Source organism: Nerophis ophidion, linkage group LG06 (assembly GCF_033978795.1).
Source record: "Nerophis ophidion isolate RoL-2023_Sa linkage group LG06, RoL_Noph_v1.0, whole genome shotgun sequence".
Lineage (NCBI taxonomy): Eukaryota > Metazoa > Chordata > Actinopteri > Syngnathiformes > Syngnathidae > Nerophis > Nerophis ophidion.
Window position 1 is genome coordinate 1,393,386 of NC_084616.1, and position 23,679 is coordinate 1,417,064.

The window sequence follows — 23,679 nt, forward strand, 5'->3', positions numbered from 1 at the left end:
TTGTTTTGGGAAACTGTGGACCAAAGAGGAAAAGAACCATGGTGATTGTTGTAGGGTGAAAGTGTTGTAGTCAGCATGTGTGATGGTATGGGGGTGTATTAGTGATTGTTGTAGGGTGAAAGTGTTGTAGTCAGCATGTGTGATGGTATGGGGGTGTATTAGTGATTGTTGTAGGGTGAAAGTGTTGTAGTCAGCATGTGTGATGGTATGGGGGTGTATTAGTGATTGTTGTAGGGTGAAAGTGTTGTAGTCAGCATGTGTGATGGTATGGGGGTGTATTAGTGATTGTTGTAGGGTGAAAGTGTTGTAGTCAGCATGTGTGATGGTATGGGGGTGTATTAGTGATTGTTGTAGGGTGAAAGTGTTGTAGTCAGCATGTGTGATGGTATGGGGGTGTATTAGTGATTGTTGTAGGGTGAAAGTGTTGTAGTCAGCATGTGTGATGGTATGGGGGTGTATTAGTGATTGTTGTAGGGTGAAAGTGTGGTAGTCAGCATGTGTGATGGTATGGGGGTGTATTAGTGATTGTTGTAGGGTGAAAGTGTTGTAGTCAGCATGTGTGATGGTATGGGGGTGTATTAGTGATTGTTGTAGGGTGAAAGTGTTGTAGTCAGCATGTGTGATGGTATGGGGGTGTATTAGTGATTGTTGTAGGGTGAAAGTGTTGTAGTCAGCATGTGTGATGGTATGGGGGTGTATTAGTGATTGTTGTAGGGTGAAAGTGTTGTAGTCAGCATGTGTGATGGTATGGGGGTGTATTAGTGATTGTTGTAGGGTGAAAGTGTTGTAGTCAGCATGTGTGATGGTATGGGGGTGTATTAGTGATTGTTGTAGGGTGAAAGTGTTGTAGTCAGCATGTGTGATGGTATGGGGGTGTATTAGTGATTGTTGTAGGGTGAAAGTGTTGTAGTCAGCATGTGTGATGGTATGGGGGTGTATTAGTGATTGTTGTAGGGTGAAAGTGTTGTAGTCAGCATGTGTGATGGTATGGGGGTGTATTAGTGATTGTTGTAGGGTGAAAGTGTTGTAGTCAGCATGTGTGATGGTATGGGGGTGTATTAGTGATTGTTGTAGGGTGAAAGTGTTGTAGTCAGCATGTGTGATGGTATGGGGGTGTATTAGTGATTGTTGTAGGGTGAAAGTGTTGTAGTCAGCATGTGTGATGGTATGGGGGTGTATTAGTGATTGTTGTAGGGTGAAAGTGTTGTAGTCAGCATGTGTGATGGTATGGGGGTGTATTAGTGATTGTTGTAGGGTGAAAGTGTTGTAGTCAGCATGTGTGATGGTATGGGGGTGTATTAGTGATTGTTGTAGGGTGAAAGTGTTGTAGTCAGCATGTGTGATGGTATGGGTGTGTATTAGTGATTGTTGTAGGGTGAAAGTGTTGTAGTCAGCATGTGTGATGGTATGGGGGTGTATTAGTGATTGTTGTAGGGTGAAAGTGTTGTAGTCAGCATGTGTGATGGTATGGGGGTGTATTAGTGATTGTTGTAGGGTGAAAGTGTTGTAGTCAGCATGTGTGATGGTATGGGGGTGTATTAGTGATTGTTGTAGGGTGAAAGTGTTGTAGTCAGCATGTGTGATGGTATGGGGGTGTATTAGTGATTGTTGTAGGGTGAAAGTGTTGTAGTCAGCATGTGTGATGGTATGGGTGTGTATTAGTGATTGTTGTAGGGTGAAAGTGTTGTAGTCAGCATGTGTGATGGTATGGGGGTGTATTAGTGATTGTTGTAGGGTGAAAGTGTTGTAGTCAGCATGTGTGATGGTATGGGGGTGTATTAGTGATTGTTGTAGGGTGAAAGTGTTGTAGTCAGCATGTGTGATGGTATGGGGGTGTATTAGTGATTGTTGTAGGGTGAAAGTGTTGTAGTCAGCATGTGTGATGGTATGGGGGTGTATTAGTGATTGTTGTAGGGTGAAAGTGTTGTAGTCAGCATGTGTGATGGTATGGGGGTGTATTAGTGATTGTTGTAGGGTGAAAGTGTTGTAGTCAGCATGTGTGATGGTATGGGGGTGTATTAGTGATTGTTGTAGGGTGAAAGTGTTGTAGTCAGCATGTGTGATGGTATGGGGGTGTATTAGTGATTGTTGTAGGGTGAAAGTGTTGTAGTCAGCATGTGTGATGGTATGGGGGTGTATTAGTGATTGTTGTAGGGTGAAAGTGTTGTAGTCAGCATGTGTGATGGTATGGGGGTGTATTAGTGATTGTTGTAGGGTGAAAATGTTGTAGTCAGCATGTGTGATGGTATGGGGGTGTATTAGTGATTGTTGTAGGGTGAAAGTGTGGTAGTCAGCATGTGTGATGGTATGGGGGTGTATCAGTGATTGTTGTAGGGTGAAAGTGTTGTAGTCAGCATGTGTGATGGTATGGGGGTGTATTAGTGATTGTTGTAGGGTGAAAGTGTGGTAGTCAGCATGTGTGATGGTATGGGGGTGTATTAGTGATTGTTGTAGGGTGAAAGTGTTGTAGTCAGCATGTGTGATGGTATGGGGGTGTATTAGTGATTGTTGTAGGGTGAAAGTGTGGTAGTCAGCATGTGTGATGGTATGGGGGTGTATTAGTGATTGTTGTAGGGTGAAAGTGTGGTAGTCAGCATGTGTGATGGTATGGGGGTGTATTAGTGATTGTTGTAGGGTGAAAATGTTGTAGTCAGCATGTGTGATGGTATGGGGGTGTATTAGTGAATGTTGTAGGGTGAAAGTGTGGTAGTCAGCATGTGTGATGGTATGGGGGTGTATCAGTGATTGTTGTAGGGTGAAAGTGTTGTAGTCAGCATGTGTGATGGTATGGGGGTGTATTAGTGATTGTTGTAGGGTGAAAGTGTTGTAGTCAGCATGTGTGATGGTATGGGTGTGTATTAGTGATTGTTGTAGGGTGAAAGTGTTGTAGTCAGCATGTGTGATGGTATGGGGGTGTATTAGTGATTGTTGTAGGGTGAAAGTGCTGTAGTCAGCATGTGTGATGGTATGGGGGTGTATTAGTGATTGTTGTAGGGTGAAAGTGTTGTAGTCAGCATGTGTGATGGTATGGGGGTGTATTAGTGATTGTTGTAGGGTGAAAGTGTTGTAGTCAGCATGTGTGATGGTATGGGGGTGTATTAGTGATTGTTGTAGGGTGAAAGTGTTGTAGTCAGCATGTGTGATGGTATGGGGGTGTATTAGTGATTGTTGTAGGGTGAAAGTGTTGTAGTCAGCATGTGTGATGGTATGGGGGTGTATTAGTGATTGTTGTAGGGTGAAAGTGTTGTAGTCAGCATGTGTGATGGTATGGGGGTGTATTAGTGATTGTTGTAGGGTGAAAGTGTTGTAGTCAGCATGTGTGATGGTATGGGGGTGTATTAGTGATTGTTGTAGGGTGAAAGTGTTGTAGTCAGCATGTGTGATGGTATGGGGGTGTATTAGTGATTGTTGTAGGGTGAAAGTGTTGTAGTCAGCATGTGTGATGGTATGGGGGTGTATTAGTGATTGTTGTAGGGTGAAAATGTTGTAGTCAGCATGTGTGATGGTATGGGGGTGTATTAGTGATTGTTGTAGGGTGAAAGTGTGGTAGTCAGCATGTGTGATGGTATGGGGGTGTATCAGTGATTGTTGTAGGGTGAAAGTGTTGTAGTCAGCATGTGTGATGGTATGGGGGTGTATTAGTGATTGTTGTAGGGTGAAAGTGTGGTAGTCAGCATGTGTGATGGTATGGGGGTGTATTAGTGATTGTTGTAGGGTGAAAGTGTTGTAGTCAGCATGTGTGATGGTATGGGGGTGTATTAGTGATTGTTGTAGGGTGAAAGTGTGGTAGTCAGCATGTGTGATGGTATGGGGGTGTATTAGTGATTGTTGTAGGGTGAAAGTGTGGTAGTCAGCATGTGTGATGGTATGGGGGTGTATTAGTGATTGTTGTAGGGTGAAAATGTTGTAGTCAGCATGTGTGATGGTATGGGGGTGTATTAGTGAATGTTGTAGGGTGAAAGTGTGGTAGTCAGCATGTGTGATGGTATGGGGGTGTATCAGTGATTGTTGTAGGGTGAAAGTGTTGTAGTCAGCATGTGTGATGGTATGGGGGTGTATTAGTGATTGTTGTAGGGTGAAAGTGTGGTAGTCAGCATGTGTGATGGTATGGGGGTGTATTAGTGATTGTTGTAGGGTGAAAGTGTTGTAGTCAGCATGTGTGATGGTATGGGGGTGTATTAGTGATTGTTGTAGGGTGAAAGTGTTGTAGTCAGCATGTGTGATGGTATGGAGGTGTATTAGTGATTGTTGTAGGGTGAAAGTGTGGTAGTCAGCATGTGTGATGGTATGGGGGTGTATTAGTGATTGTTGTAGGGTGAAAGTGTTGTAGTCAGCATGTGTGATGGTATGGGGGTGTATCAGTGATTGTTGTAGGGTGAAAGTGTTGTAGGGTGAAAGTGTTGTAGTCAGCATGTGTGATGGTATGGGGGTGTATTAGTGATTGTTGTAGGGTGAAAGTGTTGTAGTCAGCATGTGTGATGGTATGGGGGTGTATTAGTGATTGTTGTAGGGTGAAAGTGTTGTAGTCAGCATGTGTGATGGTATGGAGGTGTATTAGTGATTGTTGTAGGGTGAAAGTGTGGTAGTCAGCATGTGTGATGGTATGGGGGTGTATTAGTGATTGTTGTAGGGTGAAAGTGTTGTAGTCAGCATGTGTGATGGTATGGGGGTGTATCAGTGATTGTTGTAGGGTGAAAGTGTTGTAGGGTGAAAGTGTTGTAGTCAGCATGTGTGATGGTATGGGGGTGTATTAGTGATTGTTGTAGGGTGAAAGTGTTGTAGTCAGCATGTGTGATGGTATGGGGGTGTATTAGTGATTGTTGTAGGGTGAAAGTGTTGTAGTCAGCATGTGTGATGGTATGGGGGTGTATTAGTGATTGTTGTAGGGTGAAAGTGTTGTAGTCAGCATGTGTGATGGTATGGGGGTGTATTAGTGGCCAAGGCATGGCTAACTTACACATCTGTGAAGGCACCATTAATGCTGAAAGGTACATACAGCTTTTGGAGCAACATATGTTGTTATCATGGACGCCCCTGCTTATATCACCAAGACAATGCCAAGCCAGGTGTTACAACAGCGTGGCTTCATAGTAAAAGAGTGTGGGTACTAGACTGGCCTGCCAGTAGTCCAGACATTGAAAATGTGTGAAGGGAGACTGTTGAACAACTTAAGCTGTACATCAAGCAAGAATGGGAAATAATTCCACTTCAAAAATGTGTCTCCTCAGTTCCCAAACCTGCACTGAGTGTTGTTCAAAGGAAAGGCCATGTAACACACTGGTAAAAATGCCTTTTTTGACATGTGTTGCTGCCATTACATTCTAACTTCATGATTATTTGCAAAAAAAAGAAAGTTTGTCAGTGTGAAGATGAAATATCTTGTCTTTGCAGTCTATTCAATTGAATATAAGTTGAAAAGGATTTGTTGTATTCTCTTCTTATTTAGCATTGACACAAGGTGACAACTTGACTGCTTTTGGCTTTAGTGTACATGTGTAGCACACAGTGTCAAGTGTCAGGCACAAAAAAACACTTTTGTTGGCTCCATTCTTCTGCCAATGTTCCAGTTTGACATCCAGTGTGCCCAAAGAAGTCACCCAGCAGCACAACACTTTCCAAACCCTCTCAGCATATTTCCAGCGCAAGTAAAAAGACAGATGGAGGTTTCTAACGCCAGCGAGCGAGGCACTTGTCTAGTAATGCAGCATCACACACACAACACGGGCTGCACAAACTAATGTGTGGCATCAGCACATTCAAACACCTTCAAACTTCAACACAGAAAAATAAGCAAAATAAAAAACAAAAAGAGTGCAAAATTGCTTGAAATAGCGAGTGGACCATGTAGGTCAGAGAAAAGCGCTATATAAATATAATTCACAATTCACCCAGAGCAAGAGCTACTTCTTGGGTAACGATTAATGCCAAGGGCTACCAGTTTGATACACACTTAAATCAATTTGCTTAATTTACCTTTAACTCTGTTATTATTAATAATTAATGATATTTATCTTTGTTGAAATGCTGATCATCTTAATGATTTCTCACAATAAATATATATTTTTGATGACATGTTTTAAATAGGTTAAAATCCAATCTGCACTTTGTTAGAATATATAACAAATTGGACCAAGCTATGTTTCTAACAAAGACAAATCATTATTTCTTCTAGATTTTCCTGAACAAAAATTTGAAAACAAATTCAAAAGACTTTGAAATAAGATTTAAATTGGATTCTACAGATTTTCTAGATTTGCCAGAATATTTTTTTGAATTTTAATCATAATAAGTTTGAAGAAATATTTCATAAATATTCTTTGTCGAAAAAACAGAATCTAAAATGAAGAATTTAATAAAAATTTATTTATTATTCATTACAATAAAAAAATTAATTTACTTGAACATTGATTTAAATTGTCAGGAAAGAAGAGGAAGGAATTGAAAAGGTAAAAAGGTATATGTGTTTAAAAATCCTAAAACCATTTTTAAGGTTGTATTTTTTCACTAAAATGGTCTTAATGAAAGTTATAAGGAGCAAAGTAAAAAAATAAAATAATTTATTTAAACAAGTGAAGACCAAGTCTTCAAAATATTTTTGGGGATTTTCAAATTCTATTTGAGTTAAACTTGGTCTTCATGGCATTGACAGAAAAGAAGACAAATGTCTTGAAAGGGTACGGCAGATAAGGTGCAAGAGCACTTTGGAAAACAAACAGCCCGGGAACTAAAGACTTGGACGGGTGAAAGTCACATCATTAGAACAGGGGTGTCCAAACTAAGGCCCGCTAAAGCTCATAAGTGACTGAAGGAGCCACAGGGAGAGGGCGCTCTTTTTAAAAGACTACCTATCCCATGCTGACTTTTGGTCACCACATCAAAGTAATCAATCAAAGTAATACAGGTCAATGACTTTTAATCATACTCTGGATCAACCAGTGCACAGAATGTACTTATATGACCCAATGCAAAGTCATGGTGCAAAACAAACAATCCAACCAACACAAAATGTCAACAACAGACACGCTCACACATAACCTGCTCACTCAACTTTCTCAATAATATCAAAAATGTCCATGCAACATATTAAAAACAAAATGACACCCATTTCAATCCATTACAAAGCATGATGGGAAAAATGTAAAACTCTCCACGTTTGGTGCATTTTAGCTGCTTGATAATTCTGATTGATTACAAAACTTCAAAAAATTGTCATGGAAGTAAACAAGGTAGGAGTACTTAAATATCCATTATATTAATATTATATGCACATATATGTCTAGACTTTATTTTATATATCCATCCATCCATTTTCTACCGCTTATTCCCTTCGGGGTCGCGGGGGGCACTGGAGCATATCTCAGCTACAATCGGGCGGGTACAGTATATATATATATATATATATATATATATATCAATCAATCAATCAATGTTTACTTATATAGCCCTAAATCACTAGTGTCTCAAAGGGCTGCACAAACCACTACGACATCCTCGGTAGGCCCACATAAGGGCAAGGAAAACTCACACCCAGTGGGACGTCGGTGACAATGATGACTATGAGAACCTTGGAGAGGACGAAAGCAATGGATGTCGAGCGGGTCTAACATGATACTGTGAAAGTTCAATCCATAATGGATCCAACACAGTCGCGAGAGTCCAGTCCAAAGCGGATCCAACACAGCAGCGAGAGTCCCGTTCACAGCGGAGCCAGCAGGAAACCATCCCAAGCGGAGGCGGATCAGCATCGCAGAGATGTCCCCAGCCGATACACAGGCAAGCAGTACATGGCCACCGGATCGGACCGGACCCCCTCCACAAGGGAGAGTGGGACATAGAAGAAAAAGAAAAGAAACGGCAGATCAACTGGTCTAAAAAGGGAGTCTATTTAAAGGCTAGAGTATACAAATGAGTTTTAAGGTGAGACTTAAATGCTTCTACTGAGGTGGCATCTCGAACTGTTACCGGGAGGGCATTCCAGAGTACTGGAGCCCCAATAGAAAACGCTATATATATATATATATATATATATGGTAAATGGGTTGTACTTGTATAGCGCTTTTTCTACGCTTTTTTAAGGAGCCCAAAGCGCTTTGACAGTATTTCCACATTCACACACACATTCACACACTGATGGAGGGAGCTGCCATGCAAGGCGCTCACCAGGACCCATCAGGAGCAAGGGTGAAGTGTCTTGCCCAAGGACACAACGAACGTGACTAGGATGTTAGAAGGTGGGGATTGAACCAGCAACCCTCAGATTGCTGGCACAGCCACTCTACCAACTTGGCCACGCCGCCCAAGTGAAGAAGTCAGGTGCAGAGGTTGTTTGTAGCAGCAGTTGGATGGACAAGGTGCAGCTAATGTATGATGTACGCTCATAACATGCAACTGGAGATATTTCAAGACTTGATGATTATGGTGCACAGCTCATGGAAACTTTCCAATTGAACATTTCACGATATGAATGTTCTGTTTTTAAAAAGCGTTCGCCATCATCATTAAAAATATGAGCTTGAAATAATTCACTTTGCATGTAGAGTCCAGTCTGAGATCCACTTTTTTGTTGTTTTTTACTCATCCTCCCCCATTGTTTAGCTTTTATCAGCTTGAAGGGTTTGTGGTTTGTTGAACGTCTGCACTGAGAACTGAAGTTGAACTCCTGAAATAAGTGGACTTTTTACAATGTTGACACCCGTAAAGTTCTGGACTTCATTGGTTTGATAAAACTCTCAAAGTTGCGATGTAACATTTAGCAATTAGTCCCTTTTCAGTTTGTCCTCAGTGTGTTGCCGTAGTCAAGAAGCAGTCTTTGCCATTATGCTAAATGCGACTGACACTACACCATCGGTGCCGGAAGATACAAAGACGACGTCACTTCTTGGACTTGCAATTTTTTAGGACGGAGCATTAGCTAGGTTACGTGCTGTGATATTTAATATACTTATTCATGTTTTGTATAAAAAATAGCTACCTAGGAGTAAAAGGAAACACGAATATAAACGTGAACAAGAGGTAGATTTTTAAAAATCAGGGATTATTATTACCACATTTTCATTTTTAAAACATTTTTCCCCTTAAACAAGGCACTTACTGTCATTTAAAGCCTAACAAAAAGTAGACTTTTCAAATGTTCAGTATTGTGAATCGATGTATTTGATATAAATAAAGTCGTAAAAAAAGATTGCTATCTTTGCCGTCCAAGGCTGCTGAGCACAACCTTCAGCTTTCAAAACAAATACTCTATTCTCAAGCAACGTTTGTTTTGTTTTGTGTGCGAGCTTTGCTGTCAGATTGTTGTTCAAATAAACACAACAAGGTAACAGTGCACAAACCTACACACATTCCGTAAAACAAACCAACGGAAGTGACGTGGCTGCCTAGACCGATCGTGTAGTGTCAGTCTTGTATTTTGTTGAGTCCTACAAGGTGTTTGTACTGCAAGAGCCTGATTTACAAAGATCCAAATAGCATGTACAATCTATAAAATAGCGTGTACTATTAGTTGGCGTGTGATTGACTAAGCCTGTGTGTACAATAGAGTGGGGCAGACAGCTCTATTTCTATGAGAGTTTTGCATGTACTCTATGGGGCATCACCATGGAAACGCTCATTTACTGCACATTCATGTCATCATGCTGTGTTTTGCTATGTTTCCAGACATGCAGATGACATCTGCTACTTTTAACGAGCATTTTAGAAGCCGTCCAAAGTGCGTCTACATTAACCCCACTTTTTTAGTCTTTTTAACTGCACCCATGGGAGAGAGACTGCACTTACGCCACTCAAGATGCATAAAAATGCCTGCTTAAAAAGTTGTTTTTTTCACATATTTTACGTGAAAAAGCAAACGTCATTAAAAAATTACTAAAGTACATCAAAATGCATTGCATTGATTTTAATCTGCCCCTTATGTCCTCTCGCAGCTATAAAATGATGTAGCGTGTGCTATCAAGTTGTAGCACACACAAACCTTTAGTAAATCAGGCCCAGTGTGTTGTACTTCTTGCACACCAGCTGTTTGGTTGCAACGTGCATCTTCATTGCAGTTTTGGAGGTGTTGAGATCGCCATGTAAAATCACTAATGCTAATCAATAGCATGTGTATGGCAAAGCCAATGTATATTAGCACAGAGCTAGCACATTTTGAAAGGTGGAACCTTACTTTTTAGCACAGTCTATCAGGCATACCTTCATGGAAAACTGCACAATCTGGCACGGTAACGAGTCTGCAACCGCAACTGACATCATGTGCAAAAAAGGACATCAAAATATTATTTGACGTAATTCGGTACATAGTAGCACCAAAGGAATTTGGTCAGTAGCTATAAAATTACTCATTTCTGTACCCATCCCTAACTTTTATATATTTTTTAATAAGTTTAAAGATGCTTAAGCCAATCCAATGTACTGTAGGTCAATGTATGCTAAACTATCTGGGACATCATAACTAATAATAACATTAATGTATCCATTTTCTTTTTTACTTTATCAGTCCGTCCAAGATTTCGCGAGCTTATTTGAGATTATTGCGGCCAAAAATGTCTTCATTTCCCAGACGGTTACGACAAGTTACGATGTTTTGAGAATTATTTTTTTCAGTAACATGAAATCAACTTTTGATTGCACGAATTTATCAAATGTATCCTCAAAAACAACAGGATGAAAAAAAATAAATAAAAAAAACATACTGTATTGATGTTTTACTCATTTTATGCCACAGAGACTAAAGTAGACACTAGATGGGAGCAAAAGCACCTTTTTGAATTACTGTACTCTTTAAATCATTACAACTAATGTTTCCTTCTAATTCTAGTAAGAAAGGCTACAAAAGGCTTCTTCACTGTCCGGTGTCATCCACAATTTGCAAGTTAAAGTTAAAGTTCAAGTAGCAATGATTGTCACACACACACTAGATGTGGTGAAACTATTCTCTGCATTTGACCCATCACCCTTGATCACCCCCTGGGAGGTGAGGGGAGCAGTGAGCAGCAGCGGTGCCGCGCCCGGGAATCATTTTTGGTGATTTAACCCCCAATTCCAACCCTTAATGCTGAGTGCCAAGCAGGGAGGTAATGTCTCCCATTTGTATAGTCTTTGGTATGACTCGGCCGGGGTTTGAACTCACAACCTACCCATCTCAGGGCGGACACTCTAACCACTAGGCCATGTTCTGCTAGGTTCGCACGGCAAGTACATTGTTAAAGATTGATCAAATCTATAAATATATGTTAGTTAGGAAGTGAGCATGTTTATTACCCAGAAGGATTAGCACTGTAGACGGGATCCAGAAGTAGCGCTAAACTATGCGGGAGGATAACGATTGTGACGTTTAAGCAATAAATATTGTTAGAGGTTGTTGTTCCCGAATTGTCTACACGAGAAACAAAGACACATTTTGATCAGACAGTTCGGAGACTAGTTGGAGGCTGATTGGCCGGAATATTCGGGGAAGTGGAAGGCATTGGACAAAGACATGATTATTTGACAGGGATTGGTTGAATTTGGACGATTGTGACCCCACAAAATCTTGGGAGAGACTGCCTTTGAAAAAGCAGCTGTGGACCAAAAATGGAAACTTTGGACACCCCAGATCTAGCGAGTTTGGACTTGAGATGAACAAGCACTTGCTTCACTGTTCTAATTTCAAATAAATGATTCTGTGGAAAAGCAGGGATTAGCAAGCACGTGTGGTCAACCTTGAAAAGATCCAATCCTATCGTACTTTCTTGAAGCGAGGGCCAGAGAACTGACCAACAATTATGACGAGGCGTACATGAATGGTCCGTAACGGCGTGTTATCGAGCATTAAATCCGACGTGGGAGGTGGTCTAAAAATAGTCCACGCCTCTGATGGGCTGAGAAGCTATAGTGAGAACGCCAAGCTAGGGATACTTGTGCGAGTCAGGAGGAAAGGGAAAGTGTCGGTGAAGGAATAGTTGTTGCCAGGTTGTAGGTGGAGTTTTGAGATGAAGACTGGGGGGACGCTAGCGGACTATAAATGGGCCGAGCGGAGATGGGTAAAGGTGGGGAGTATTGAGCAGCGGTGGCAGATGTTGGCGAGTCCGAGCTCACCTCATCGCCCTCCTCCGAGTCCCACACTTCACTTTGCAAGTAGTCCGCGAACAAGGCCTTGGCGCGTTGCAGGATCCGGCTGAGATTGTGGCGCCGCACCAGCCGATCAAAGTGCATGGCGAGCTCGTTGTAATCCAGGCTGTTCTTGATGATGTGGTCTCGGTGTTCCAGCAGAATGGACAAGCACAAAAAAAGCATAAAAGGATTGCCTTTCCCGAACTCTTGGGGAGGTGGAAGCGAACACGGTTTGATGCCAGCCTCCAGTTTTGGCGAGGTGTCCATGTGAACCGCAGCGCTCGAGGGTTTGTTGCTGGGAGAATGCAGGATGTTGGAAGAGGGCCTGGAGCCAGCCTGTGATGAACCCCTCCCGAAAGGCAAGATTGGTGAGGAGAGAAAGGATCGATTTTGAGCATGGGAGTGAGATGTTGTTTTTACAGAAGTGTTGGCGGTCAAGTTCAACGCCGTACTCCTGAGCAACTGTGCAGGAGACGTGATTACTTTTGGGACAGTTCTTGAGAAGGCCTCTCTTCCATTGGTTACGAATCCAAAGGTGGTCTGCGGAGGAGATTCCGGTGTAGCACCTGACCAACTGGAAGGTAAGCCTGAAGAGGAATGAGATGCAGCGCCAGCTTTCAAGACTGGTGGACCACTGAAGGACATGGGATGTGACGACTCTGGAGGGAAGCCATTGTTACAGTATTTGATCAAAGGGGTTCTTTCTCCAGGATCCTCCTCACTGTCAGTGGTGGACTGACGGGTTGGAATGCGCGGTGACGACCGTGAATCGATCAAACCTTGTTGCTGCTTGGCATCCTTCCCATCAAAGCAATCCTCACTTTGGTAGTTGTAGTATTTAAACTCTCCAAAGCTCTCCTCAATAGAAGAAGCAGCCTTGCCTGGGGTGACTTTAGAAAGACCACCACTACTTCCAGGTCCTGCCGCTGCTGAGACCACATCAGGGTCTTCTCTGGAGGGCCGAAGCATGTGTTGCCTTCGCTGCTTCTCTTTTATTTCCCAGTCTTGCTCAAGTCGATTGTCAGCAGGCTTTTTCTTGCTTGTGAAACGCGTCGTTTTGTCCGACGGCAAAGGCGGTCCCCGCAGCTCCACTTCAGTTTCAGGAGGATCAGGAGGCAAGGAGCTCCAAGTAACCTCAAGCATCCTTAGAGCGTCATCAAATGCAAACTCTCGCTTGAGCTCCAGGAGCAACCAGCGGTAACAGAAGAACAGGTCATCAGCTCCACGAGAAACCAGGTAAGAGTAGAATTCATAATCAGAGTACTGCAAGAGTAATTTGAGATGCTGGAACTTAATAGACATCAGCTGTCCGTCGGGTCGGAAGTTCCCCTCCAGGCGTTTCATAATGCCACAAAAGCAAATGAAGGCATGTGCCTCATTGTCCATAACGGCAAGTATGGGGGAGGCGATATCACTCATGCCTTGACAGTACGAGATCTGGAAGAATAACAAAAGTCCATGAAATGATCAGACAGACAGTCTTCATTGTGAAAAAGGCCTTGAATAAAAAAAGCCAACATAAGAGCTATAAACACCTGTGGATGCGTGATGGCGAAGGTAGTAAGCAGGTCTGTGAGGGCAGTCAAATGTGGACTGTCCTCGGAGCCGGCATAGTAGGGATGGGCACGGTCTGTCCTCAAGACATCTTTCAGTACGTTCCCTCGGATGAATTCAAGATCCTCGTGACTGACGTGAGCTGTCCATTCGTTCTTCAGCTGGTCATACTCCCTGGTCTTGCGCTTCATGTAGTCCATTCTTTCCTGCCCACTCAGTCCGTCTGGGTAGACATTAAGGAGGTAGCGCCAAACAACCTAAAAAGAACAACAGTCATAAAGAAAACTTATTTCCGTTCAGAAAACTGAGAACTACATGTCAGTAAGTCTCTAGTCATAGTCATGAAGTGATAGTCATGGTTATAATCAGTCATAGTCCCAGCCTACGGAAGTTTCCATTTGGTCTGTCCCCCAACTCTAATATGTTTAGACTTTTGGTAGGTTCCTCGGTTGCAGTAAAAACTAAAGTCGAGGCCTGTTTCACCCTGTTTCGGGTCTCCCCATGTCTAGCATTAAAAGATTACAGTTGGTACAAAATGCGGCTGCTAGACTTTTGACAAGAACAAGAAAGTTTGATCATATTACGCCTGTACTGTATATACCTTTATATACATATACATACATATATACCTATACTGTATATACCTTTATATACATATATACATACATATATACCTATACTGTATATACCTTTATATACATACATATATACCTATACTGTATATACCTTTATATACATATATACATACATATATACCTATACTGTATATACCTTTATATACATATATACATACATATATACCTATACTGTATATACCTTTATATACATATATACATACATATATACCTATACTGTATATACCTTTATATACATATATACATACATATATACCTGTACTGTATATACCTTTATATACATATATACATACATATATACCTGTACTGTATATACCTTTATATACATACATATATACCTATACTGTATATACCTTTAGATACATACATATATACCTATACTGTATATACCTTTATATACATATATACATACATATATACCTATACTGTATATACCTTTATATACATATATACATACATATATACCTATACTGGCTCACCTGCACTGGCTTCCTGTGCACTTAAGATGTGACTTTAAGGTTTTACTACTTACGTATAAAATACTACACGGTCTAGCTCCAGCCTATCTTGCCGATTGTATTGTACCATATGTCCCGGCAAGAAATCTGCGTTCAAAAGACTCCGGCTTATTAGTGATTCCTAGAGCTCAAAAAAAGTCTGCGGGCTATAGAGCGTTTTCCGTTCGGGCTCCAGTACTCTGGAATGCCCTCCCGGTAACAGTTCGAGATGCTACCTCAGTAGAAGCATTTAAGTCTCATCTTAAAACTCATCTGTATACTCTAGCCTTTAAATAGACCTCCTTTTTAGACCAGTTGATCTGCCGCTTCTTTTCTTTCTCCTATGTCCCCCCCTCCCTTGTGTAGGGGGTCCGGTCCGATGACCATGGATGAAGTACTGACTGTCCAGAGTCGAGACCCAGGATGGACCGCTCGTCGGGACCTAGGATGGACCGCTCGCCTGTATCGGTTGGGGACATCTCTACGCTGCTGATCCGCTTGAGATGGTTTCCTGTGGACGGGACTCTCACTGCTGTCTTGGAGCCACTATGGATTGAACTTTCACAGTATCATGTTAGACCCGCTCGACATCCATTGCTTTCGGTCCCCTAGAGGGGGGGGGGTTGCCCACATCTGAGGTCCTCTCCAAGGTTTCTCATAGTCAGCATTGTCACTGGCGTCCCACTGAATGTGAATTCTCCCTGCCCACTGGGTGTGAGTTTTCCTTGCCCTTTTGTGGGTTCTTCCGAGGATGTTGTAGTCGTAATGATTTGTGCAGTCCTTTGAGACATTTGTGATTTGGGGCTATATAAATAAACATTGATTGATTGATGATTGACCTTCCCAAGTCTGATGGTCAAAAAGTCATGTACCAACGTCCTAATTCAAGTCTTTGCTTCAACAGCCACCAGTGAAGCTGCCTGCACTTTCTGAACAACTCTCTGAGTAACACAGAACAAATCAAAAGAACACATTTTACTGTGTAAATCCCTTCTTATAACCCACTGGTGGACAGGCGACTAAGGATCAGATCAGCACCCCTGGGGATGGCCTAGGCTCTGGTTGAGTGCCGAGAATACGATCAAGCTTGACAAACTAGAGGATGTAGACCTAACAAGGTCACCGTTGACAAAGGGAAGCAGTGCTATGCTATGGCTCTGATGGGGGACTCGGTCTGGCTGCGGGGTTTTCTGGCAGGCTCCGCATCCCTGACTTCAGAACTTCTTCCCAAAACACCTCTGAACTTGTGCGACCCCTTAACGAATCGAGGCAATCTTTGTAGTATCGTATTGTATAAATGGTCGTATTTGCCAATTTTCTTCATTAAATGTTGTTTCAATAAAAGGAGGTTGTAGGTTATTTTTTGCTTTCCCCGGCCAGGAAACCCCAGAAATGAAATATAACAAGCTGACCAATCACAGCCCTGCAGTCTGCGTCGCCTCTGATTTTTTAGGATGTGCACGTCAAGGTCTGAGGGAGGACTACACTACGTGACGTGAGAGTATATTCTTGGCCTAATTTGTTCAAAAGGCATTCCTACTGCACCTTTCGTAGAGAAGGATCCACACCGCCGTGGTAGATCCGCAGTCTTAGCTCCTCGGGCCGTGTCAACTGTCCTTGTCCATTGAGGTAACCATGAAACTCAGAGTCACTCAGAGGTGGCTTGAAAGGCTTGATCTCCTCGCCGTAGGACCAGCTGAAAGCTTGCTGGACTCGAGAGAAGGTCCGACCAACCTGCAACCAAATGTAAGGACCGCATGAGCACCGAGATTTGTGGCAAAGTGTGTGGAAGACAAAGATTCAAAAGAACCTGGGAGATTAAAGACTGGGTGAAAGGAAGTGCTGCAGATGCCAAAGACCTCGTCCTGTCTGCGAGAAGCTGCTCCGAACCAATCACATCCTTAGGACTGATGATGTCCCAGTCCTCCATGACGGGACCTAAAATTGAACAAATAAACACTATTGTGAAATAAGAAAGTGCCTTTGCTAGCCATCCCTCAGCATCACCATGTTTCACAAGGAAATATTACATCCAGTACACACCCAACACCAAAACCTGGTACAATAAACTTCTGGTATACTACTAGGGCTGGGCCATAAAACGATATTAAAATATATATATCAATAAAAAATGTGTTTGATAAAAAAGTTTCATCATTTCATTTCTTCTTTGTCGCAAGAAAGGTGAAGTATGGAAGCAAGGTTGGCTGCATGAACAAAGGCACTCGCTCTCTGGTAACTGAGCAACACAGGAAGTGATCGGTGATCGGTGGGAGTGACACGCTAACAGCCAATCAGGTAACAGTATCAACTGCCAAGGTTGGTTGCGCCATCTTGTTGGTCTCGCTGTTGATTCTTTGCATGAAGTGAGAAGAGAAAGTAAAAACGAGTCACCTGCAGTTTTTTGGACCGTAGTCAGACCAATGTGGTGTGTACCTGATGCAAGGCAAGACTGCTAACACCACATCACCTTAGAGCACAGCTGTAACTTCCTGCCACTAAACCTGCAGAAAATAGTCCTCAAGTTTCTCTCTGTTTACATTCTCACACTTTGTACTATTTTCTTTCACTTTATGAAGCATTTCTTACATATTCATGATTTTTGTACCTTCATTTTATGAGCTTATGGTTAAGTGTTCAATGTGATTTTACTATTTTGTGTACATTGTTTTCCATGCTTGTGTTGACATTTACTTTCCTTTCTGCCTTGATAGCTGAGGGATGATAACATTTAATATACCGTATTTTTCGGACTATAAGGCGCACTTAAAAATCCTTTTATTTTCGCAAAACTCGACAGTGCGCCCAATGCAATGTTTTTTAACCTTTTTTAAGGGAAGGCACATTTTTATCATAAAAAAATCCAGAGGCACACCACCAGCAGAAAACGTTAAAAATGAAACTTCAAACAAGCACTTTCATGTCTTCCTTTGAGCGCTATTCCGCACACCTGCTTTGTGTTAGCAAGCAAGTCTATTTACGTTGTTGCCGTCCTTTGTGTGGACATTGTTGATTGTCATGTACAAATGTACTTTGTGGACGCCGTAAATTTTGCTGTTTTCCAGCTTTCTGTTAACTTTGTAGCCTGTTCAGTTTTACTTTATTTTAGCATAGCCATTGCCTTTTCCTTTCCCTATTGTTCATTTTTGGTTTAAGCATTACATCATTTTTTACCTGCACCCTGCCACCCGGTATGGTCTGCATATTGGGATCACAACAAACCATCCTCGCCTCACCTGACACATTCCGACTTTTACAAAGCAATGAACTACCTGCTGCCACCTACCTGCTCCTGACATGGAGTATTACGTGGTTACCCTGCTGAGTTTTACACAGCACAGACACTAAGCAACGGCACATTATTTGCAGATTACAATTTTTGATTTGCAAAAAATATTTTTTGGACCAATTAGGTGAAGTTGCATATTTTCCCACGGCACACCAAACAATATCTCACGGCACAGTGGTTGAAAAACACTGGCCTAATGTATGGAATCATTTTGGATGTACTTACCGACCGTGAACCTATTTCATTTGGTACATGGTTAAATGATAAGTGTGACCAGTAGATGGCAGTCACATATAAGAGATACATGTAGACTGCAATATGACTCAAGTAAACAACAGCAAAAAGTTATATGTTCCATTGAAAATATAGACATTACACGCGGCACTCAAAAATCCGTCAAAATGTTTTAATATGACTTTGGTAAGCTATTAAGCCACACAACTTGATGGATTGTACTGTGCTTCAACATAGGAGTATTATTATGCTGTGTGTATAAGGTAAGACATACAAATGTTTGTATTATCTATTGTTTTGTTTCACAATGTTATGCAAAAGCAACTTTTCTTACCTTCTGGTACATGCTGATCTGTATTTACCATGAATTGATTAACGTGGACCCCGACTTAAACAAGTTGATCTACTAATAAAAGTTTCAATCAATCAATCAATGGGATCCTTAAAATTTGTGCTCATCCGCCTTTGTAGTCCGTGATGACTCCGTAGTGGATAAGATTCTTCTTTTTCTCTATCTTCTTGTTGTGTTTTACATTCATCCTTCCCTGTAACCATTTCTAATATAAAGTAGTGTGAAGTTCTTACTCATATCTGTCAGTAAACTCACCATGAAAGCATTAAAACATACCGGTATAGTGACTTTACTTTATTCACCCAAGGAAATTTAGTTTTTAGAGAGTTCCAGTCGGACGCTTTTTCATGGGACACAATTCTGGCGGATGAGGAGATGCTGCTCCGTTATTGATGGAAGTAAAGTGTTATGAGCCGCTGCCCGGATCATATTTTGATTTAGATTTTTGAGTCTTTTTGTGTTTTTTGGACTCCTTCGGCTCTTGTTTGTGCACCTCTCAGTTCGGTTTCCATGGTTACTCATCAATTTCACCTGCCGCATGTTCCGAATGTGCAAGACGACACAGTCTCCTGCTTCCACGGCGACGACGGCTCTGCCTCCTGCTTGCACATTCGGAACAGGCGGCAGGTGAAAATGATAAGTAACCATGGAAACCAAACTGAGAGGTGCACAAACAAGAGCCGAAGGAGTCCAAAACTAACAGAAAACACAAAAAGACTCAAAAATCTCAATCAAAATATGATCCGGGCAGCGGATCATAACATAAAGTGTGAATGTCATTAAAACAGTTAACGCCAACTTTTGACACTTCTTCCACTCCCGTCCTTGCACGCTACACCGCTGCAACAAAGATGATGAGGAGAAGACGCTGTCCAAGTGGAGGCACATAAATAAGACCGCCCACAAAACGGCGCATCCTGAAGAGAAGATGATGTGTAAAACATCATCAATGCAACATTTTGAGCAAAGAAGCACCATTACATGTTATGTAGACCACAGGTAAGTATTTTACATTTGGAAAATAATAATAATATAAGTGCTTTAATGCGCCCTATGAAAAAAAATCGAAAATAGACCATTCATCGGCAGTGCGCCTTAAAATCTGGTGCGCCCTATGGTCTGGAAAATACGGTACTTTTTTAATCCTAGTGATTATTTTCGATTGGTCTTGTAAATATCAATCATGACTGATATCAAAAGAATTATATCGTGATAAAGTTGTAAGCCATATCGCCCAGCCCTAGATACTACAAAATGTTGCAAATATGAAATGTTGGAAAGAGAGTAAAGCCGGTGTGAAACTGTACTTGTCAGATGACACAAAGTCTGTTTTTATGTGGTTCAAAAAGATGTAGAAATAGGTATTTTATTTCCCGTCAAAAGCAGAAGTATCAGTAACAGTTACTCAGCAGTGTTCATATGTACTACAGTCACTCAGCTGCTCTTTTCTTTCTTTCTGCAACTAGGATTAGGGTTGCAAATGGGTGGAAAGTTTCCAGTAAATTTACCTCGGGAAGTTTGGAAATATTGACCATTTTTTTAATATTTAAAGTTGGACACCGTGATAAATCGAACTATAAGCTACATTCTTGTATGACAACAGAATGGCTAGCAGAACAGAAGGCAGAGGAAACTACACCTTTTCATTTACTATTTGCTACTTCAACTTTACACATCACAAAAAAGGTCCATTCGGATCGCTAACGTTGTTAGCATAAATCAATGTGATTTAACATGGAGAAAATGAGCATCACGGCTAAAGGAGAAATATTTTGGGTTCATTATGAGAGTGTGGTGGTACATAAAGCTAGCTAGCTGGAGATATTGGCCCCAAAATCATGTAAGAAGTAGAGGAACAGCTAGTCTGCTGGAGTAGTCTACAGTCATACAGTAACAAGTAATTACACATCTATTACACTTCAATACCATACATCAAATATATTTACCCCAGTAATATCATCAACACTTACCTGTCCTTCAGCTCAAATACTAGTGTGGCCTCAATAGTCCTGCTGTAGTGTGTAGCATGCTGCCAATTATCCCAGCATGTGATGGAGGAATGCACAGTGCAGGGTTGAAATTCTACTGAATTTGCATTAAATCAGTTTGTTTTAGCTAATAATCATGCTGCAAGATCTAGCATGTTGCATTCAATGTTTAGTCCCATTCATTTGCTGCAAGATCTAGCATGTTGCATTCAATGTTTAGTCCCATTCATTTGCTGCAAGATCTAGCATGTTGCATTCAATGTTTAGTCCCATTCATTTGCTGCAAGATCTAGCATGTTGCATTCAATGTTTAGTCCCATTCATTTGCTGCAAGATCTAGCATGTTGCATTCAATGTTTAGTCCCATTCATTTGCTGCAAGATCTAGCATGTTGCATTCAATGTTTAGTCCCATTCATTTGCTGCAAGATCTAGCATGTTGCATTCAATGTTTAGTCCCATTCATTTGCTGCAAGATCTAGCATGTTGCATTCAATGTTTAGTCCCATTCATTTGCTGCAAGATCTAGCATGTTGCATTCAATGTTTAGTCCCATTCATTTGCTGCAAGATCTAGCATGTTGCATTCAATGTTTAGTCCCATTCATTTGCTGCAAGATCTAGCATGTTGCATTCAATGTTTAGTCCCATTCATTTGCTGCAAGATCTAGCATGTTGCATTCAATGTTTAGTCCCATTCATTTGCTGCAAGATCTAGCATGTTGCATTCAATGTTTAGTCCCATTCATTTGCTGCAAGATCTAGCATGTTGCATTCAATGTTTAGTCCCATTCATTTGCTGCAAGATCTAGCATGTTGCATTCAATGTTTAGTCCCATTCATTTGCTGCAAGATCTAGCATGTTGCATTCAATGTTTAGTCCCATTCATTTGCTGCAAGATCAAGCATGTTGCATTCAATGTTTAGTCCCATTCATTTGCTGCAAGATCTAGCATGTTGCATTCAATGTTTAGTCCCATTCATTTGCTGCAAGATCTAGCATGTTGCATTCAATGTTTAGTCCCATTCATTTGCTGCAAGATCTAGCATGTTGCATTCAATGTTTAGTCCCATTCATTTGCTGCAAGATCTAGCATGTTGCATTCAATGTTTAGTCCCATTCATTTGCTGCAAGATCTAGCATGTTGCATTCAATGTTTAGTCCCATTCATTTACTGCAAGATCTAGCATGTTGCATTCAATGTTTAGTCCCATTCATTTACTGCAAGATCTAGCATGTTGCATTCAATGTTTAGTCCCATTCATTTGCTGCAAGATCTAGCATGTTGCATTCAATGTTTAGTCCCATTCATTTGCTGCAAGATCTAGCATGTTGCTTTCAATGTTTAGTCCCATTCATTTGCTGCAAGATCTAGCATGTTGCATTCAATGTTTAGTCCCATTCATTTGCTGCAAGATCTAGCATGTTGCATTCAATGTTTAGTCCCATTCATTTGCTGCAAGATCTAGCATGTTGCATTCAATGTTTAGTCCCATTCATTTGCTGCAAGATCTAGCATGTTGCATTCAATGTTTAGTCCCATTCATTTGCTGCAAGATCTAGCATGTTGCATTCAATGTTTAGTCCCATTCATTTGCTGCAAGATCTAGCATGTTGCATTCAATGTTTAGTCCCATTCATTTGCTGCAAGATCTAGCATGTTGCATTCAATGTTTAGTCCCATTCATTTGCTGCAAGATCTAGCATGTTGCATTCAATGTTTAGTCCCATTCATTTGCTGCAAGATCTAGCATGTTGCATTCAATGTTTAGTCCCATTCATTTACTGCAAGATCTAGCATGTTGCATTCAATGTTTAGTCCCATTCATTTACTGCAAGATCTAGCATGTTGCATTCAATGTTTAGTCCCATTCATTTACTGCAAGATCTAGCATGTTGCATTCAATGTTTAGTCCCATTCATTTGCTGCAAGATCTAGCATGTTGCATTCAATGTTTAGTCCCATTCATTTGCTGCAAGATCTAGCATGTTGCATTCAATGTTTAGTCCCATTCATTTGCTGCAAGATCTAGCATGTTGCATTCAATGTTTAGTCCCATTCATTTGCTGCAAGATCTAGCATGTTGCATTCAATGTTTAGTCCCATTCATTTGCTGCAAGATCTAGCATGTTGCATTCAATGTTTAGTCCCATTCATTTGCTGCAAGATCTAGCATGTTGCATTCAATGTTTAGTCCCATTCATTTGCTGCAAGATCTAGCATGTTGCATTCAATGTTTAGTCCCATTCATTTGCTGCAAGATCTAGCATGTTGCATTCAATGTTTAGTCCCATTCATTTGCTGCAAGATCTAGCATGTTGCATTCAATGTTTAGTCCCATTCATTTGCTGCAAGATCTAGCATGTTGCATTCAATGTTTAGTCCCATTCATTTGCTGCAAGATCTAGCATGTTGCATTCAATGTTTAGTCCCATTCATTTGCTGCAAGATCTAGCATGTTGCATTCAATGTTTAGTCCCATTCATTTGCTGCAAGATCTAGCATGTTGCATTCAATGTTTAGTCCCATTCATTTGCTGCAAGATCTAGCATGTTGCATTCAATGTTTAGTCCCATTCATTTGCTGCAAGATCTAGCATGTTGCATTCAATGTTTAGTCCCATTCATTTGCTGCAAGATCTAGCATGTTGCATTCAATGTTTAGTCCCATTCATTTGCTGCAAGATCTAGCATGTTGCATTCAATGTTTAGTCCCATTCATTTGCTGCAAGATCTAGCATGTTGCATTCAATGTTTAGTCCCATTCATTTGCTGCAAGATCTAGCATGTTGCATTCAATGTTTAGTCCCATTCATTTGCTGCAAGATCTAGCATGTTGCATTCAATGTTTAGTCCCATTCATTTGCTGCAAGATCTAGCATGTTGCATTCAATGTTTAGTCCCATTCATTTGCTGCAAGATCTAGCATGTTGCATTCAATGTTTAGTCCCATTCATTTGCTGCAAGATCTAGCATGTTGCATCAATGTTTAGTCCCATTCATTTGCTGCAGATCTAGCATGTTGCATTCAACTGTTTAGTCCC

The 23,679-nt window shown here is 41.2% G+C and overlaps 1 protein-coding gene across 1 annotated transcript; it reads right to left on the reverse strand.

Moving 5' to 3' along the window:
• Positions 1-3,720: 3,720 nt before the first annotated feature.
• LOC133554040 (TBC1 domain family member 25-like) lies at positions 3,721-16,893 on the reverse strand. Its single transcript, XM_061902383.1, has 4 exons — positions 16,584-16,893; positions 16,319-16,507; positions 13,623-13,898; positions 3,721-13,524 (listed from the first exon to the last, which is right to left on the reverse strand). The coding sequence occupies exons 1-4, from the start codon at positions 16,701-16,703 to the stop codon at positions 11,902-11,904; spliced, it is 2,208 nt and encodes a 735-aa protein (XP_061758367.1). The 5' UTR covers positions 16,704-16,893; the 3' UTR covers positions 3,721-11,901.
• Positions 16,894-23,679: the final 6,786 nt, after the last annotated feature.